The sequence below is a fragment of the Saimiri boliviensis genome, chromosome 13, assembly GCF_048565385.1.
Source record: "Saimiri boliviensis isolate mSaiBol1 chromosome 13, mSaiBol1.pri, whole genome shotgun sequence".
In the NCBI taxonomy this organism is placed as follows: domain Eukaryota; kingdom Metazoa; phylum Chordata; class Mammalia; order Primates; family Cebidae; genus Saimiri; species Saimiri boliviensis.
Genome location: NC_133461.1, coordinates 104,090,053 through 104,111,033, shown reverse-complemented (window position 1 = coordinate 104,111,033; position 20,981 = coordinate 104,090,053). Strand labels below are relative to the sequence as shown.

At 39.7% G+C, this 20,981-nt stretch overlaps 1 protein-coding gene across 17 annotated transcripts in view; it reads right to left on the bottom strand.

The window, feature by feature from the left end:
* Window positions 1-502: 502 nt before the first annotated feature.
* The window catches only part of HMBOX1 (homeobox containing 1), a 167,379-nt gene continuing 146,900 nt past the window's right edge, over window positions 503-20,981 (bottom strand). For 3 of the 17 annotated variants that reach the window (XM_010347791.3, XM_074384134.1, XM_074384135.1), the window contains exons 7-10: window positions 7,910-7,992; window positions 5,907-6,002; window positions 4,304-4,398; window positions 503-2,019 (exon numbers count right to left, since the gene is read on the bottom strand). In XM_010347791.3, the coding sequence (XP_010346093.1) occupies window positions 1,882-2,019; window positions 4,304-4,398; window positions 5,907-6,002; window positions 7,910-7,992 (412 nt within the window). In that variant the 3' untranslated portion in view covers window positions 503-1,881. Of the gene's footprint in view, window positions 2,020-2,650; window positions 4,063-4,303; window positions 4,399-5,906; window positions 6,003-7,909; window positions 7,993-20,981 lie in introns of all 17 variants that reach the window. The other 14 variants (XM_074384137.1, XM_074384138.1, XM_039461137.2 and 11 more) reach the window with 10 other exon arrangements.

Sequence of the window (20,981 nt, the reverse complement as noted above, 5' to 3'; positions counted from 1 at the left end):
GCGGGTACTCAGTATCTCCTGAATGAGAAAGGGAAAATTGAGGAAGGTCATTCAGTCTCTCATAGTTTTAAGTTGAATACATTTGGTAGAGGAGGACGGGTGAAGAGGTAAGGAAACGGCACCTTCCTTCTGTCTTAGAAATTGTTTTCAGGTAACGGACAGAAAGAAGCCCCGCGTAACAGCCAGCCCCACAGTCCCCTTTAAACACGGCTTCATTCTACACAGGAGGGACCGGATGAGGCAGAAAATACATAGCAGTTGTGCCTCTTTCAGATGCACCCTGTGCTGCTACATTGAAGGCTCTTTCCTCTTACCCACAGTGACAGTGTGTCATTTAATCGGGATGCCAAGAGATCATTTTCATACAAGGCCAGCAGATGTAATTTTCTTTGATGCATGAATAGTTCATCATTTTGCTACTAGATGACAAGGTGATCACAGGGTGACTTTAGAACACAAGTTCACTGTTTGGTATTTTTGAGTTCTCAAAATGAAAAAAAGATTTATCAAATATAAATATCTTTAAAAAGTAACAAAAGTGCTACATATGTGATCAAGGAAAAAAATTCCATTAGTTACTGCCGCTTAAAGTAGATTAAACTTTACAAATATTACCACATCCATTATCAATATGGCTTCCAATTATTAAATAAATTGCCTGTAGCAATACAGCTTTTCACGTCTCTCCAAGGACAGAGTAAAGAGAACAGCAAAGCAGTCCCATCCTGTTGTTCTGGTACAGCCACAATGTGAGTGGGAAGCGTCCCCTGCTTTTCTCTGCTCCTATCTGGGCAAGCATCTGCATCTGTGACAGGCAGCATGACCCCACTATGAAGTCCTCTAGCGACCTCTCAGATTGAAGGGGCTTCAGTTTAATGGATACAAACACTGCAAGTTTTTTCACTCATTTTTGACCTTAGCTCCATCCTTGAAAGATTTTTTTTGGTAGCAGGGAAAGGGGACACCGACAGGAGGCAAAGCAACTTCCACGATGACCTCCAAAACTTTTCCAGGCAGGCACTGCTAACTGTGCCGCGGAATGTGCAGTGGTTCTGAAAACTGGACTTTAGCATCCATCAGACATTCAGCTCATATTTTTTTCCCAATGCTCTCAACCTGGGTTTTTTTTTTTTTGTTTTTTTTTTTATGACTTTTAGTTTTTGTTTTTAATCATGGTCCCAAAGGCAGAAGGCAGTATTTTATCTACTAAGTCACACAGCTTGTGAGAGAAAAGGATGTCTGTGTCAGGCATGTTAACTTCAAACAAAATGTGAGATTGACTTTTTCCATTGACATTCTTAGCACAGCACCCAAGAAGTATAATCTAGCCACAGCGTGGCTATAATGAGGCACGGCTTATTGCAGCTGGAAATCAATTATCCTCACGCTGAGGTGGGGATTCTAGTGTTCCTCTGACTCTGTGGATACTCCCCAAATGGTGTCTGTCATTCCTGTGCCACGACCTCAGCTTGCATCCTATCAGCCTTGGGGAAGGAAAAGGGGGTACAGACTAGTGTTACAAGAATCTAAAGGTACCCAAGATTTTACACGTAGTCTAATATTTGAGAACTGAGGGCTATCTAAATACCTGGAAGCACTTTCTTGGAATGCTAAGACGGAGCAGCAAGATGTTATAGCCTCGGGGGCTGGGAGAGGGAAGTTTGGTTGGTTGGTTGGTTATTATTTACTAGGAATTAATATTGAGAGAGTATATGCAAAGGCTGAGGGCACCATGCCATCTTCACAGAACAAGACCCTAACGGCTACCTGACATACAAGAAACTGCAAGTTATACTGTAAGAACACATGTTAAGGACCGAGGAAAGTCTGCTAAGGTGCTACGTCTAAACTAAGTTAACTTGTCGTGTTTAACCTCCCTGATCAGTCATCATCCAGGGCCTCTGTCTTGATTTCGTTGGCTCCTTGTCGGGCCAATGCCAATATAGTGTGGTTGACTGCTGCCATTTCCACAGCTAATGAGATGGGGTCTTGGTGGTCACTATGGCTCGTACTGTCATCCTAGATGTGCAGAAATAAGAAACAAATGTTATTATTAGTAGACTGGTAGAATTCTTTCGTCACAGAAATACATGCTGGGGCAAGGGGAGGCAGAACATTCATGGGAGGAAACTGGGGGAGCGGCTCATGATAGAACAGAGGTGAACTGTATTTAAGTAGACACTGAATGGATATAGGTCCAAAGATTTTCAGTTGATAATTTTATGATTCAACAAGTAAAAAGCACTAAAAATGTATTTCCTCATTGATAATTCTATTCAATTAGAAAGATGGCTGGTGGTGATGATCAAACCTACAGTGATGGATGTAAAACCAACAATTTGGATCTTTCTGTTTGCAACAAATATAGCACTAATGACTGAAGGCCATACTAGTGAGCTATTAAATTCCAGATTGCTGCTCTTACAAACAGATTATTAGAATTCATGGTGTCTCTCTACTGAACTGAGAAAACTAGACAAAACTTACAATTACATCTTACAGATAAAAATGCATTTTTGTAAAAAAAAAAATAAAAATTCTCAATTATAACAGGACACAAGTATCACTGCTGGAAACGGCTACGGGAGAGAGGAGAAAGGTGCGGCACTCTCCTGGAGGCAGCTGTGCGAGGGAACGGCAGGCATCTTACCTAGAAGGAGTGTGAAGCTCTCCTCCCCGTGCAGCTCAATGTGTTAAACAATAAAGCTGTGAAGGAAGCTGGCATTGCAGGATGTACGTCAGGCACTGAAGTCGGTGTTACAAATAAGGGGTACATTTCTCACCTGTCATCTTCAGGGGAACTCTGTATCAAAGAGCTTTGGAAAGGCTAAGTCCCTTAGGGAAAAAACAAAACGTGGGATGTGCTGCCGTTAGGGCATCCGTAAAAAAAAAGATGGAAATGATCCATCTATGTGAGTGGATTGAAAAATAACAGGAATGTTTCTGAACAGAAAGACTTACAGAATATTCTCTTGGGGCTATGAAGTAGAGTCCTAAAGGGGAAAAAAAATGGTAGTTTTTCCGAAATTTGGACATCGTTTCTTTCTGCTGTTCACAGGTGGCTTTTAAGAATTTACAAAGGGATCAGCACAGACTCACATGCACTCTAGGTGTGTGATAAGCAGAGGCTTTTTTTTTTTTTTTTTGAGACGGAGTTTCGCTCTTGTTACCCAGGCTGGAGTGCAATGGCGCGATCTCGGCTCACCGCAACCTCCACCTCCTGGGCTCAGGCAATTCTCCTGCCTCAGCCTCCTGAGTAGCTGGGATTACAGGCACGCACCACCATGCCCAGCTAACTTTTTGTATTTTTAGTAGAGACGGGGTTTCACCTTGTTGACCAGGATGGTCTCGATCTCTCGACCTCGTGATCCACCCGCCTCGGCCTCCCAAAGTGCTGGGATTACAGGCTTGAGCCACCGCGCCCGGCCTAAGCAGAGGCTTTTAAAGAATGCATTGGACTGTATGAGCTGGCTGGGGGGCAAGGAAAAAGCACAGATCCCAGAAAAAAAATCAGAAGTTTCCTTGCTGTGGTCTAGGGGAAGAAACCATGCATTCTCTTCATATTCCAAATGGAAATTTAAATCCTATCATCAAAATTGTAATGAAATCTGTCAACATTCATGTGGGGGTCGGGGGGGAACTCCCCCAGTCTTAGTTACTGAATTACTCCATGCAGTGGCTACAATTAAATACATTTTCCCCAAAAGCAATGCAGAATAAATCAGGGCAAGGCAAGGAGTCATGCAGGTATTGCACTTAGGAGACGATGCATGTGTCAGTGTGCCAGAGAGACTCTGGAAGAACCACTCCTTTGGGCAGGAGGGTTCCCACTGCAGTGGGGCTGGAGTGAGTGGGGCCTTCCATCGTGCCCTGTGTTGGTACATGTTTGGGCATGGGGCCCAGCTGCCCCTAGTATTTCTCAAACACTGAGTGTGTGTCGTGAATGGTGTAACTTGCTTGTTTGGATCAGATCCTCCTCTCTTCTTCTACCTTCTCTGCTTCTCTGCCTCCCTCTGAACTTCTTCCCTCCTCCTCCTCCCCATTGCGTACTTGCCAAGTATCCTGTTGTATGACAATAAATCCATGTGGGTGAATAACGATTTCTCACAAATTCAACAGGACAACTGAATCTTACCACATTTCTTTCAAATTACATGAAATCTAACTAACTAGACACAGGAGCGGAGTGGAGGGACAGTGACTTTCCCCTCCCCCACCCCATCAGCCACACCCAGGAACTGAGCTGTCCCACTGTCCTCCTGCTCAGGCACCAAGAACCTCGACCAGATGCGCAGAGGCTCACCTGCTCAGAGTAGTCGTTCCCATCGACGTCGTCACTATTGGAATGGCCTCCTGGACTCTGAACATCTATCCCATGACTCTCCAGGATTGCTGCTTCTTCGAAAAAAGCAAATAGATCCCTAAATTATCTGTTACCGTATCATAATGGCTGAAACTCTGAATGTTTGTGCTGAGGAAATTAGAATGTAATTAAACAAGACCCTATATTTCTCTACACTTGTTTCTTTTAGACGTAGATGGCTGAAATTTGAGTGCATGTAGGTCAGGGGAGGCACACCTTTGCCATTCTGGGGTCTCTGCTGCTGTGCATATTAGGTACTTCATAAATAATTGCTAACTACACAGTTCTCTTATCTCGGGGTTCTATAAAGCCTATGAGAACTGTAATGATGAATAAAAAGTGTATTTAGAAACGAAACGAAATGCTGTCTGTCTATGCCCATACCATGCTCGATGCACCTGATCTCGTGTGATCTGAGAAGCTAAACTGGGTCGGGCCTGTTAGTACTTGGATGGGAGAAATAAATGCAATTTTAGAAGCTAAAATCCAACACCCCACCTGACTCACCAACTTAAATTTCTTTCTTATTGTTACAGTTTTGGATGAGAAAAAATTATTTCTTCCTTTGTCAGTTATATTCGTAATTCCCCCTAGGGCACTTTTGGCATTTTTTTTTTCTCTGCTCAGCTTTGTTGAGATACAATTAATAAATAAAAATTGTATATATTTATGGCATATAAGGTGATGTTTTGGTACGTGTGTGTGTGTGTGTGTGTGTGTGTGTATATATATATATACAGATGATTACATCAAGAATTCCTACTTCTTAAATACTCTTTATCTCTGTCTTTTGCTGCATTCCTTGTCTATTAGCTCTCTTTCATTCCAAATCATTAATCAATTGTTTCCTAATATCAAAGTCGTGATCCAGTAATAATAAAGAAATTTCGGGTTATCACATTGCCTTTCTTGAGACCCAACATACAAGTATCTTTAGTATATACCACAGGAGTAATCAATTGCTCAGGGGCCATGTATAATTCTATATTCTAAAATTTTAACAACAATGAGTTCTATAAATAATCATGTCATTACCATTACAATACAAATTGTGTCAATAAATACTAACTGTGGTTTATTAAAAACACAATGAAAGACATTAGGGCAATTTTTGTTAGGCTTAGAAGTTAGGATCCAGCCGGGCGCAGTGGCTCATGCCTATAATCCGAGCACTTTGGGAGGCTGAGGGGGGCAGATCACCTGAGGTCAGGAGTTGAAGACCAGCCTGACTGACATGGCAAAATCCCCGTCTCCACTAAAAATACAAAATTAGCTGGGCGTGGTGACGTATGCCTGTAATCCTAGCTCCTTGCGAGACTCAGGCAGGAGAATCACTTGAAACCAAGAGGCAGAGGTTGTGGTGAGCTGAGACTGCACCATTCCACTCCAGCCTGGGAAACAAGAGCGAAACTCCATCTCAAAGAAAAAAAAAAAAAAAGATCTTTTAGACTTGCAGTTTCTAAACTAAGTTAATCATAATATAAACAAACATGGCGTTCGAACTGCTACACGAGAGAGAAAAGCAGCCTCACTGATACATTACCAATATTGGCTCTCCTCTTGATCTCCTTCCTTCTGTTAGCAAACCAATTATATACTTTCAGGGAGGTAACTCTTTCCAGATCAGACAGTTTTTTACCTGTGAATACATGCAATAAAATTCAGATAATCTGTATTTGGGATCCAAGCATTAACTAGTTTTAAGGGATAATATTTTTATTTTGTTGCTTTTGATCACACTGCCAAAACCATTGATGCAGAGGGATTTTTAAAGTGTTATCTAGTACCAAGTATCCGCCCCAATTATTAAATCAATAAACATGTAAATGAACACAACAACAACAACTAGTAGCACAGCATGCTTCGATTTGGAAAGCCATACATATTAGAGATTTCCACAAAGTCATTGGCTAGGGTGCCAGATCCACGTTAGCATGACAGTACTATGTGGGCTTCATTTAATTACCATTATTATAGCAGAGTAAGTTATTCATTTTTTATTTTTTTTTGACACAGGGTCTCACTCTCTCACCCAGGCTGCAATGCAGTGGTGCAATTATAGCTCCCTGCAGCCTCTATCTTCTGGGCTCAAGTGATCCTCCCACCTCAGCCACCCGGGTAGCTGGGACTATGGGTCCAGGCCACCATGCCAGGCGAGGATCTCGCCATGTTGCCCAGGCTAGGCTCCAACTACTGGGCTCAAGTGAACTGCCCAACTTGGCCTCCCAAAGTGCTGGGATTCTAGGTGTGAGCCATCACACTGGCCCAAGATGAGTTATTCTTTATCATGTATCCAGACAAGAGAAATTTACTTACATCTTTAAGGCTTTATGTTAACTAGTTACCTGCTATCTTAGGACAGAAGATAGATATTATACATAGTTTCTTAAAGGCTGAAGGCCGCTGTGACTATCCATTATTGTAACTGGGTTGGAATACATAGTACAATTCAGGTTACATTTTAGATTTACCATCTTTGAGGTCCAATGTGATTTTTTTATGAATAGTATCATGCTTGCTAATATAGACCCCCCGTAACATTCCCTCCTCACCTTTCCTTTTGCATTTCGGATATTAATCCACAGTGGGTGAAGAAACCAGAAAGCAGGTTTGTTAGGGCCTTGATGATACAGGGGTAAAATGTTCCAGGTTGAGTTCAAGTTTCTGCACAACTTTAGGGCTGGGACTTTTGGCATGTTTGAAACAGGGTACAGATTCGTTTCACTTGTACGTCACTGAAGCAGAGTTTGTAGGGGGTCTACATTGTTAGAAGTCTGGCTTCTGGGTGAGGGAGAATGAAGGTCTGCTTGGTTTCTATAAAACACTAATACTTTTGTATGCAGCCTTTAAGCCAATCAAAATAAATGGCCACATGGAAGTTAACTGGATCTATTAACTGAGAATGGTTTCTGTTTAACAAAATCTGTAAAATGTGAAATAATATTTTAGCACAAGAAAGAAAACACATTTGAAACATTTAAGTAGGTTTGCTGACTTTGGAACAACAGGACTTCAGAATGGTACTGCCCCAAATCTTTCTTAGCTAAGCAGAAGTCATCTCAATGTGGAAAGCAGACAGAAACCATCTATCTGCTTTCCATATTGAAAAGAATTCTTTCCCCAAAGAGAAATACAGCATTCTATAATTTATAACAATTGTTTACAAAAGTCTATCTTAATCTTATATTGAAAAAGCTTGCTTAAATATTTAAAACTTTAACATTATTTCATAATTATTATCTTTTAGCTAAATTCTTAGAAAAAGAAATCTACACATTAAAAAAATAGTAATTTCAGCGTCTCATATTTCACATAGGGTTCCTCTCTGAAAACTCTCCAGGGTTAGCATTTGATTGTGAGTACCATAAAAACATCCCTCCGAAGTACTGTGTGAGCAGGACAGAGCACTGGCCACTTGCGGAAGGATGGCACACACTGAGCTGGGAGCACCATGCCAAGGAGCGCATGAGACTGAGCGTCCTAGACGCCGACCCGTAACCAAGCGCTGTGCTGCACCGCAGAGCAAGGCTGCGCCTGCGACCTTACCTGGCTTCTGTATAACCGCATTGCAAGCGTTTGCAATTTCTTCCCTCTTTGCTTCATCTGGGTATTGATTCTCGTTGAAGTAACTGCAGAGGCAACCGATGAAGACACGTTTTTATTTTTCAAACCTACTCTTATTGAAATACTAACTTGTTGAAAAATACGGTCCTGTAAGATGCCACACTCAAGTGTCTAGGTCCAGGCCGTCGAATGGAAGTTTCTGTCAGAGTAGAATCTTCTATGCTAGCCAGTATGGTGGCCACAATTCACAAATGGCTACAAGGAGGCTACTGTCAGTGATGGAATTTGAATTTTATTTAATTTTAACTAATTTAAATTTAGCTCCATGTGACTAGAGTCTATTATATGAGACAGAACAAGTCTACACACTGCTGTGCTTCATTAAAAGATGTGGTTTATATAAAGTTATTTTTGGTAAGCGTGACTAATTCAAGTCACATTTCTATTATTTAAGGACTGGTAATAATGAGACTTTTTTTTTTTTAATTGTCAAATTGTTTGTAATAGCAAAAACTGGAAATTGCCCAAGTGTCCATCAAGAAGAGAATGGCAGAACAAATTTGGGATGTCTATACTTATACACAGCTATTTAAAACTAGTAGGAAAAAGTAAGTTAAAGTTATGTCCACTGACCTGCAGAGATGTTTATGACATATTTCTAAGTGAGGAAAACTATCTGAAGAATAATGTTGAAAATGCCATTATTTTCAATATGGTTTTATACCAATAATAAGTGAAAATATCATTATAGAATTTAAAAATGCCTCTGTGTACATAAGTTTGCATAGATGAAAGCTGGAAGAGTACAGAGTAAGCTTAAATACCAGTTACTGATTTGTGGGGAGGGGGCTTAGTGGGAGGAATTTAAACATTTTTTTATTTGTTAAAATAAATGTTAAACATTTTCATTTATTAACCAAGTATATATTACCTTTGCACTTTTTAAAATATAATAGTACTTTCAAAAAAAGAACAGGTTTATTGAACCCATCCTTAGAATCCTCAGACCTGTGGGAATAGAATACTTATTAGTGCTGCTTTTTCAGTTACCCGTGAGTTTAAAAAAAGAACATTCAAGGCCGGGTGCGGTGGCTCATGCCTATACTCCCAGCACTTTGGGAGGCCGAGGCGGGTGGATCGCGAGGTCAGGACATCGAGATCATCTGGTCAACATGGTGAAACCCCATCTCTACTAAAAATACAAAAATTAGCTGGGCATGGTGGCGCATGCCTGTAATCCCAGCTGCTCGGGAGGCAAAGGCAGGAGAATTGCTTGAACCCAGGAGGCGGAGGTTGCGGTGAGCCGAGATCGCGCCACTGCACTCCAGCCTGGGTAACAAGAGCGAAACTCCGTCTCAAAAAAAGAAAAAGAAAAAGAGAAAAATAAAAGAACTTTCATGCTTTCAGCTTGGAAACTTCCAATCAGGAAATGAGCCCCTGTCAAATTCTAGCACCTATCATTTCTTCAGGGGTTTCCCTTTCCCTGTAATCCAGCCTTTCTTCTGCCTTCAGCACTCCTGTCTGCACTGGTGGAAATGCCATCCCACTGTGAACAGCACTGGAGGCCCCGGCCCTCCCTGAGGATCACATGCAAACCCAACTCCTAACACTACTCCTGTCACCAGCACTCCTCCTCGGAGGGCAGGCCTTCACTGCAGTTATTTATTTCACCTCAGTGATGCCTCACCTGATGCAGTCCTGACTCACAGCAACTGGCCCCACATAACCACCTTTTCCTGTGTAAAGCTAAGTCATATAGCTATATCATCCCAGTCTGTTCAACTACCACCCTCCACCATGCTCTTCTGCTTTATTTGAGCATCTCTTCCTGCATGATTTTTTGCTGTCATTTCTGGGACTCCAGTGTTCATACTGAGGATTTTTCCAAGTCACTTCCTTCATACCTGCTCCACTTCCACATTTCTAATGGCCTTTGTCTCTGCTCTACATCTGCTATTTACTTAGGCACAGATGCTGTGGATGAACTCGGAGACCAAACACGATGCCTGTCACCTCGGAGCCTGTCAGAATGGCAGAATCTCAGACCCCACCACAGACGTAATCAGAATCTGAATGTTAACAAGATTTCCAGGTTATCTAAATGCACAAGTCAGAACTTCAGAGATGTACTGGATTAGTTTATTTACACAAAATTCAACGAAAATGAAAAGCAGATACTAAGTACCTAATATGGGCCTGTCACTGTGGGTAAAGAAAGATGATATAGTTTCTGACTTCAAAGAGTTCACAGTCTACTGGAGAGAAACATACCAGTCAGTACCCTGTGGTGAAATGCCACAGGAGGTACAAACAGAGCACTTAGGGAGCACGATGAAGGCATGCTCCGTGTTGTTGGCAGGAGCCTGGGAAGGCACCGCTGAGTAGTATAGTCTGAGTTAGGTCTAGAGGAAGCGCAGGACGTTGCAAGGCAGAGAAGAGAAAGAGCATTTTATATAAAAGGGAATAGCACATGCAAAGGCAAAATGGTAGATAAAAGCTTTTGAGGATTCTGGGCAGAGAGAAGAGTTCAATGTGGCTAGAAAATGGGGCTTGTACCAGTCAACCATGAGATACTGGCCTGGAAAGGTGGGATGCGGCCAGCTTGTGAAGACCTTTGTCTGTTCCTTAAGAAGTAAAGACTTCATACTGAAATAAACAAGGTGCCTTAGAGGTTTCCAAGATAGACAGAGGTGTACTCCCATCTGTGCTTTAGAACTCACTTCATCTTTAAGGCTTACCCTCTGGAATTCTACCTCCATAATCTCAAATTCTGAAATTCCCCAATGAACTTTCTATTTACCTATGTCTCCTCTTCAAAGGAATGTGTTCTTCACCTCCTTCATTCTCTCTAACTACCCCCACCCAGCAGTTTTATAAAAAAACAAAACCTGTTTCTCACTCCTTTTGGGCCTCACCTCTCATTTCTTAGCCTGAACTCGACGGCATGCCAAATCAACAATTTCCCTTAGAAGAAACTTAGACTGTTCGGCTTTTCTGTCCTTCCACCGTACCTGTCCAGCCAATCTCCTACCCTGCAGAAAGCAACTTGCATTTGTTTTCTTCCATCCTTCTCTCAGGGCACCAAGCATTCCTGGACAAAGTCATAAAATAGGGCCGATTGGTTTTTTTTTTTTTAAATAAATACACCCTTTTCAACCTTAATTGGGCCCCTCATTTCTGCTAAGAATTCTATTGGTCTTTTCTAACCAATTGCCTTTCCTATCCCATCTTTCCTACCCCACTTACCTGAAACCTTTGCACGCTTCTACCCCAAGCCCTCAAACCTACCACTGTCATTTTTGGTAGATGACCTTGCTTTCTCTGTTATGAAGACGGAGATTATTTAATATGAGTTAACTGCTTGGCTTCTAAACTTTTATACTGCCCTGAGCATTACTCATTCATTTCTGTCTTATGGTAGAGGAAGATACATGCATTCTCCTCCTCTTCAAGGTCAACTTCTCCACTTTTGTCTTTGATCTCATTCCCCTTCCTTTTATTTTCTCAATTCTCTCCTTTCTTTCCTGCATATCTCATCTTTCTCCTGTGCCCATACAAAGATCCAATGATCTTACTTCATTGTTTTTATAATATATATTTCTTCATTATAGTGATCTCTGAAGTCAGGACACGTTTTATAATTGGTATCTTAAAATTAATTGGTGGTGTTTTGTCTCCCTTACTGGCACGTAAAATAAGGTGTGTCTTAGTTGCTAAGACCTACGGGTCCCTTTTAAGCAATAGCTCTTTGGCCAGTACAACTCATTGTGACAACTTTTCTTCCAAGTGACTACAAAGCCTGTGATGACACTGTACCCCCTCCAGTGCCTGATTAATATTCCTAAAGCACATCTCTACTCATTATCCTGTTCAGAAATTCTCAAAGGTATTATAGAGGTATTCAGAGTCCTCCCCCAAACCACCTCTGCATCTGCTACTCCCACATATGCATGCTGCCACCTACTGAACTCCTTGCATCTTGTACCTTTCTCTTTCAAATACATTGGCTATTTTCCTCCCCCAACCCCAGTGCAAATCTTATCTATCTTTCAGGGTACGGCTCAAATATCACCTCTTGGCCAATCAAAGGTATTTTTTTCCACCCCACGAATCCCACTGCACTTCATCTGTTCCTCTCTTACATCTCTTTCATCTTGTATTATAGTTATCACTGAATACATCTGTCTTCTACTACACTGAAAACCACCTGATGCCAGGGTACAAGTCTGACTCATCCTCACACGTACTGCTCACTAATGATAGTGCTGACGAGTCAATAATGATAGACAAAGGTACCATGAACCAGTGTGGGGGCCTCCAAAAGAAAAGGATCACACAGTAAATGAACTGCTAACAAGCAAGGGCACAGAGGTATTACAAAATGGCTCTTGAAGGATACATACTAAAGGGTTAGCAATGACTCTCTCCAAGAAGCAAAAGTGGTGGAGATGGGGGCAAAAACAGGAAACCATTGGTGGCAATTAAGTATGATTTTCACTTTTTCTTGGAGAAAGAAAAATTTAAAAAGTAATTTTTTGCCTTATATACTTCTCTGTTGAATTTCTGAAATAAACACATACTATTTTTATAAATTACTTTGGAGTCATTACCATATTTAAGAACTAGTTTAATGATTAATACAACTCTTGGACCAGCTAGAAAACATTAAGATTGTGATTGCTGTTCTCTTGACCAACAGATAAAGCCATGCTATCTCTGGATGCTAAATTAGAATTTGCAATTCTTCATGGTATATATGGTTTTTTTGTACTGAGTTAAAAAGGTTGAAAATTAAATTTAATTAAAGATTAAAATTAATCTGTATTTTTAGGATCTGACGATATAAAATTAAGAAGACCAGAGTAAAAAAAGAAATCTGTAGCTTTTTCCAAATCAAGGCTCAAGAAAATAAGAATTGATTCAATATGGTTTTGAATCTCCAAGCCTGGTAACTACTTAAACCTTTCTTCTCTATTAAAGACCTGTTATTTTTGTAATTAAGAAATGTAGGCCTATTGAAAAATATGAATTTTCACTGAAATGTGCTACTGCAGCTGGAGGTGTATACAAAGAACTGTCAGCACAATTTTCTTCCTTCTCTATTTCTGTAATGTTTCAATGTTTAAAAAATATTCAAGATATAATCTAAACTGATAACATGATGTTTATAGTATGTTTATAGTATTTATGGTAAATACTTAACTTTAAAAAGTAGTAAGATTTTCGCCGGGCGCAGTGGAGATTTTTTTTTTTTTTTTTTTTTTTGAGGTGGAGTTTCGAACTTGTTGCCCAGGCTGCAGTACAGTGGCGAGATCTTGGCTCACCGCAACCTCCACCTCCCAGGTTCAAGCGATTCTCCTGCCTCAGCCTCCCAAGTAGCTAGGGTTAGAGGAATGTGCCACCATGCCCGGCTAGTTTTTAGTATTTTTAGTAGAGACAGAATTTCTGCACATTGGCCAGGCTGGTCTCAAACTCCCAACCTCAGGTGATCTGCCCTCTTTGGCCTCCCAAAGTGCTGGGATTACAGGCATGAGCCACCGTGCCCTGCAAAAGTGGTAAGATTTTTCACTGCAGAACTCTTAAAACTTTTTTTGTGAGAAAAGACACACAATATTGACATAAATAAAAGAGTTTTTTGAAAAGATTAAGGTAGACCAGGAAATAAAATAGCAAACAACTATGTATCACATGACTATGCATAAGGCATTATACTTGACAGGTATGTGTAATTTCAAAATATGGGCCCTGATTATGGTTCAGTTGAGAATATACAAAAAATTTAAATAATACAAGGAATCAAAACATAACTATGACAAAATAAAATGCACCTAGCTTCTAAATTAAGTAAAAAACACATGTTAAATAACTTAAGAACAGACCGCTATCTCTACGGATTGGGCTGATTGGGAAAGCTCATTTAATTGGGAAGGCTTCTGAGGGGTGCGCAGGCTGCAGGCATTGGCAAGGCAAGGGTAACATTAACAGTAAAGATGAAAATACGAAGGCATAAAAACCTAAGACATACTTGAAAAACAGAAGGCAACCAGTGATGTGATCTGATTAGACTAACGGGCTTATAATAGGGGTGAGCATACACCCTGGTTTGCCTGAGATAGTGCTGTTATCTTGGATTATTAACATATCCCATCTTAATCCTCCAAAGTATCCCACTTTGGACAATAAATTATATGGACAACCCAGAACCACACTATATTATATACATATCTGAATTTAATGTCAACTAAAATCCCCTGGGTCTTTTTCACAAGTGCTCTGACAAGGAGGATATGGTAGTTGCTCAAAAAAAAGGAAGCATCAAGAGGAAGATGGCTATAGTTTCTATCTACGCACAAAAGAAGGTATTGAAGCCCCAAAAATATGATTGGCATATAATAGACAATAAGTATCTAAATCAACAGATGTTTGAATAATTGAATACATCAGGGAATAAATGAATGAGAAAAGGAAACAGACGCGAAAACAGGAAACAGTGGTTTCAGTTAAGACTCTTGGCAAAATCCAGACTATCTAAGGAGAAAGTGAGGATTTCACCATTTTGGATAGAATCTTCTCCAGGTACATTAGGTGGTTTTAGCCTAAGATATTTTTGTTTTGTCTGTGTTTATTTTTGATATTTGTGTTTATTTTTGAGCTATATATAACCAAAATGAACTGCTAACAAAGTTGGGAAACAGGTCCAATAACTGTAATTTTGAATATAATGAATTATTCATTCATTTTAATCACCCAAAATGTTGAGTCCTAGTTTATGCCAGGCAATTGGCTAAATGGTGGCAAAGGAGAACCAGACAAAGTTGCCCCAAATAGTTACCAGGAGATATAGGTATGTAAAGAAGATATTAGGAAGTATTGTAAAAGAAATGGTCTTAGTTGTATGAATGCAGTACTATGGTAGCAGAGAGGAATGCACATTTGTGCAGAGTCTTGAAGAAAGAGCAAGGGTTTTCGGGTGGAGAGGGCAAGTGCAGGGAAATGCTGCAAGGCAGAAGAAACAACAGTGTGTCCAAAGGCAGTGACAGAGTCATGAGAGCACACCATGTTCCGAAAACGGGAAGGAGTGCAGTGTGAGTAGAACAGACAGTGTATGACAGGGGGTTGTTCGGGATCAAACTGGAAGGAAAGGTTGGGTCCAGATTTTAAAGGGTATGGTGTTAATTTTTTAGGCAACTGGGAGCTGTAATTTAAAGCAGAGGTATTCTAAGATCAAAGTGATTTTTTAGGGCAATATCTCTGGTGAGCTAGAGGCAGAACCAGTTAGGTAACTGTGGCAATGGCTGTGGAGAAGGCCTGAAGTACGTTGAGGCCTGGACATAGAAAGGAAAGGTGAGATTCAAGAGCTGTTTCAGAATGGTGATAAAACGCATTCAAGACAGCCCTAAGAACAGTACACACTCAGCATTTTAGATTATTTTGAAGGACTTTTCTGTTACCAAGTGGATAAACTGCAGGAAAACTTGGCTGTGAGACTCTAAAGGGGACCTGTCTCTGAAATGAAACTGTAACTCAAAACATGCTTCTAGTCCATATGAAATGTATATAGCCCTAGACATTTTCTTGGACAAAACAGGGAAAGAAGCGTTAACAAAAATCCACAGGTAGCGATAAAAAAGTGATAAAATAAATCCTAAGGGCACTACACTTTTATAGACAAAGGACACTGTCAGCTGAGTGATCAGTGAATGTCTTCACAGGGAGAAACCAAATGATCTTTTGCCAGACAATGACAGCAAAAAATTAAAATGAAAAGTGGCAAAATAATTTACATGAGATGAGAAACCATAAGCTAGCAACAAATGGAAATGTCCTTGAACCGCTTTCATTTCAGTAACACTGAAGTCTGTACAAATCGCAGCCAAAGAATTCCTCCTTTTGTGTCTTGGTGAGCATACGGAAGACAGAGACGGACTCTCTAAGCAAGGAATAACGCCATGCAAATGAACATGCTCTACCATGCCTTCTTGTGAACTCTCTCTGTTGAAGAGATACTTAAACCTCATCATTTCAGTGATCCAAAATAAGGCTTTAGGATTGCCAGACACTTCCCACTAACTACAATTTAGTGTGTATTTCTTCATCGCTAAGGCAGTGGGCAGTGAGCATGAAAGGCCTGCTTTTAGAAGAAAGATTTTTCTTTAAGAAGAAGAAAAAAAAGAACAACTTTAAACTAACATACTTTGGAACCTAAGTCCCATCTCGTATTTGAGAGTATCTACATGGTAAACAGTCTTTGGCAACAAACAAAACAATTTAAATATCCAACCACCAGAGACTGGTTAATAAATAAGAGGATATTCTTAAAATGGATTTAGTCAATGAAAATCATGTTATCAAAGATTATATAAGTGAGTAAGCATAAAACTACATATCTGGCATCATCTTTTGTTTAAAAAGATATGTAGATGTATATATAATATACAGAAAAGTGACTAAAATAAAAATAACATATACGAAATGTTAACAATTATTATCTTTGGAGGGTTGTATTGAGGTATTTTAATTTTCTTTTTTTCTCTTGTGTATCCCTCAATTTTATATATTAAACATGTGCTAGTTTTTTAATTTAGAAAAACATTACTATTATTTTCTCTTTTTTTTTCCTCCTTTTCATGCTTGGCTACATGCAGAAAAAAGCGTTATTTAAAAATAAAGTTTGCAGTCTTAAAGTATCAGCAAAATGGAATTAGATTAAAATTACTCTTAATAAACTTAGCTTAATGCCTTTTAGCAACAAACCAGTTTACATTTTAAAAGTTTGTTTTGCAAATGCACTAAGGTATAACAAACAAAAGATGCTCTATACTAATGTATTTTTTACAGATGAGCTGATTTTTAACTCCACAGACTTAATAAAAAAAATAAATAATGGCTCTGTCCACATCAACCTTTCAGAAGGTGTGAGCATAAGGAAAAGCTAAAATATAAATGAGTTCTGTTACAGAAGAAGCTATAAGTTTTCATGACTTGCAGCATCTTAATGTTTTAAAATAGAATAGCCCATGAAAAGAGAAGAGAATTCTAAATGGAAAAATTTGTACTGGCCTAGGAAGAGATTCACATGAGAAAGTGAATTCTTGAAGCCTAATTTACAAATGCCTATGGAATCCCATAACACAGCTCATTACACATGGATTTAGATATAACACAGTGTAGATCTAACAAAGAATCAAAGACCTTTAAGCTGAAAGCTGCTTTGTTTTGCAGGTAAGGACACGAACTTTGCAAATGAGGAGCCAGAAGGAACTGTCTTGCTCAAGGTCACATGACCTGTAACTCAGGTTTCCTGATGTCTTAGTTTCACTGGCTCAGGAACAGCCATTATTCAGCTAAGACATGTTATTGTTTCCCACTTCATTTAAGATATGTAATGCAAATCTCTGTATCAGTGAATCACCTAGACCAAGTTCCTGTTAATTTCACAAGAGTTCCTGGAAGCAAAGATGTGGTGGCATCAGAAATAAACTCGTGATAGCCCAAGGACCACAGTTACATCTCATCTAGGGCCTTGCCTTTTTCTCTTTGGAAAAGGAAATCTAATTTCTCTGGAGACACAACCATAACACTGACCTTCCTTTTTTCCTGGGCAGAGAATTAAATAAACTCTGGGACTTCTCACTTGAAACAGAACATCAATACACATTTAAAGTCTATGTCTACTGCACCGTTAACCTATCTTAGAAGAGTTAGTACCTCCTTAGACACTAGCAGAAAACAAAGCTTCCAAATCATTATCAGGATGGTAGGGTACCCTTCTTTACTTGTTTAAAAAAGAAAAAAACCATACATGAGAATGAAAATTATGGATACCATGTAGGAAATGTGCCCTACTAGAAAGTTTTCTTTTCTCCAGGCCTTCACTGCAAAAATTTATATTTAAATGTTTCCTTTACTTGAAGCATGCTAACTGCCACTAGACCCCACTTGCTAATTGATAAACAGGTATCCAGCATAACACTGGATTTAGAAGGTGAGTTTTTAGTACACTTTATCCTATCACTAAGCCTTTGAAACAGTACACTTTATCCTCTCACTAAGCCTTTGAAACAACACAGGCTATCACTTGACCAAAAACCTGCAGCCTTAAATGAAGAAGTTTGGTGTGAGTCTTATTAGGATGTAACAATTGGTTACACCATACTAGAGGTTTGATGTGAGTCTTATTACAATGTAACAATTAGTTTTGCTCCTAATACATATTACCTTTTAATCATGTCTATGAAGACCTTGAAAAGAATGGAGACAATTTTCTAGAGGTGTCACAAAACCAATAAAATTGACAACTTTAACAACCTTAAACAAAAACAACTGAGAAACAGTAGTTCTCCTGAAACAAGTCTCTTGACTACCACTGATTTTAGCAAGTACTTGCTTAGCCCTCCATTTTATTTTAATAATGAAGAAAAAGAACACGCACAAGAGGGCAGTGTTTGGTTTTGTTGCTAGTCTGTGGATTTCCTAGTTTCCTAATGAAACGACCAAATGTGAGTGATAACTAAGGTCATACCAGCAGAAACCATGGTACCTTGGAGAATAAACTGCACTTTCCAGTTCACAAACTCCTGAGGCACTGGCATTGGTATACTCCTTGCTGCATTTGCTCCACCTTTAGCTAGATAGCAGGTGCATCTTGCTTTCTCTGTTTTGTCAGGCTTCACTGGTAGAAGCAGGTTGACCAAAGAGGTCTGTAAGGTGACCTGGAATGAAGTTTCTTATTCCTGGTATACAAGTTGTCCCAAGGCAGGGAGCCTATTTTTTTTAAGTGCTGAATTATAAACTGGCCCCTTACAAACTTGACATGACTGACCGACAGTTATTATAACATGAAGATAAACGGAACAGGACTGGTAAAGATCAATCCACTGTTTTTTTTGCTGGTTTTTCTTATGATCATTACTATGCTTCTGCAAAATGACTGCCTCATGCTAAAAAGCTACTGTCTGTATCCAAAATGAGAACTGGTCCTCCCAGGGATGAATCCAAATTCTTCATCTCAACAAGTAGCAAAACAAACACGGAGACTAGCACAGATTCTTTTAAGAATCAAGCCGGGCGTGGTGGCTCAAGCCTGTAATCCCAGCACTTTGGGAGGCCGAGGCGGGTGGATCACGAGGTCAAGAGATCGAGACCATCCTGGTCAACATGGTGAAACCCCGTCTCTACTAAAAATACAAAAAAAAAACTAGCTAGGCATGGTGGCGCATGCCTGTAATCCCAGCTACTCAGGAGGCTGAGACAGGAGAATTGCCTGAGCCCAGGAGGCGGAGGTTGCGGTGAGCCGAGATCGCGCCATTGCACTCCAGCCTGGGTAACAAGAGCGAAACTCCGTCTCAAAAAAAAAAAAAAAAAAAAAAAAAAAAAGAATCAGAGGTGCATTGGTCTGGGATTATCCTGATATGTCTCTGAAGGCAGAGGGAGAAACACAATTCTTTGTCCACAGGGGGACTTACTAGTTTTTCTTTTTTTTTTTTTCCGAGACGGAGTTTCGCTCTTGTTACCCAGGCTGGAGTGCAATGGCACGATCTCGGCTCACCGCAACCTCCACTACTGGGTTCAGGCAATTCTGCCTCAGCCTCCAGAGTAGCTGGGACTACAGGCACGCACCACCATGCCCAGCTAATTTTTGTATTTTTAGTAGAAACGGGGTTTCACCTTGTTGACCAGGATGGTCTCGATCTCTTGACCTCCTGATCCACCCACCTCGGCCACCCAAAGTGCTGGGATTACAGGCATGAGCCACCGCGCCTGGCCACTAGTTTTTTTTAAACCTAGACTTTTACTTCTTTTTTTCTTAGGCTTGCTACTGTTTTTACTAGGAGTCAGTCAAACTACCAGGATATAGATAAATGAGTCCTCAATTGCCTTTTAAAAAGCCAAAATAATTCTGATAACATTTGACCAAAAAATGTGCTACTTAATATTAATACTGACAGAGATGAAAAGTTATCTTACCAATTGTAAACAAGCTAAATAAATCCTTCAAAGTCACACTGCAGAGCAAAAGTATTTTGATGACAAACCTAGTAAGATGATGATAATTATATAATAGTGTCAAGAAAGACAGAACCATAGCTTAGTCTCACCTTTTAATTTAATGGATGACATGTCAAAGTAGGAACCAATTAAATAGAATATTTGGATGAAACACTATTATAATTAGGACTCCTAGGTTTTCAAAGCATACTCTAAGACCACTTTTATTTAGATGCCTCCTACCAATAAAATAACACAGTCCATTCAAGTTTATTTAACCAAACTTGGATATTTACCGGCAAATTCAGATCCTACCAAATGAGATCTTCAAACACCAAACACATATACAAGCCTCTGTACATACCGTGAATGTTTAGTATAACAATAATGATTTCTTAATGCCATTATAAAGGCCAGGACCACATCTGTCTTGTTAATTACTGTATTCCCCACTATCTAATACAATGATTGGTACAAAGCAGAAGCTCAAAATATATTTGCTTGAGTTTTTTAAAAGCTCACTAGTTTTCTGTGAAGAGTTTCCAGTATGTCTAGAAGCTGATCTCCCTTGGTATCAACCTTTATAATATGATGCCTAGAATCCTGCCCTGAGATGAATCAGATACTTCACTGGTCACTCATTATATACAACACCAATATTTACCTAATTATGCTTCAATTATTTGTAAACTGCAGCCACAGAACACTGTATGAGGAACATGGGGTCTTTTGTCCTGTTTAATTGGCTTGAGGACTAGAGAAATAAAGGGTATGCCATTTGTACAAAATGGAACGTCTGGCATAGCATCTCTATGACGATAGGGTAAAATTTTAATCTGCTCAAAAACGTCATGATAATTTTCCTTCTGGCTATTTCTGTTTGACCAAAAAGGAACCAGGAAGTATAATTTGCCAATTTTAAATGCATTTAAGTACAGTTCATCTTCTTACTGGCTATGAGAAATGGATTGGGATAACTTTACCTGTCAATAAGTGGGAAAGTTTTGTTGTTTTTTCCTCAAATAGTCTAATGGATTGAAATGAGGTCATGTCCAGGCTCCTGCTG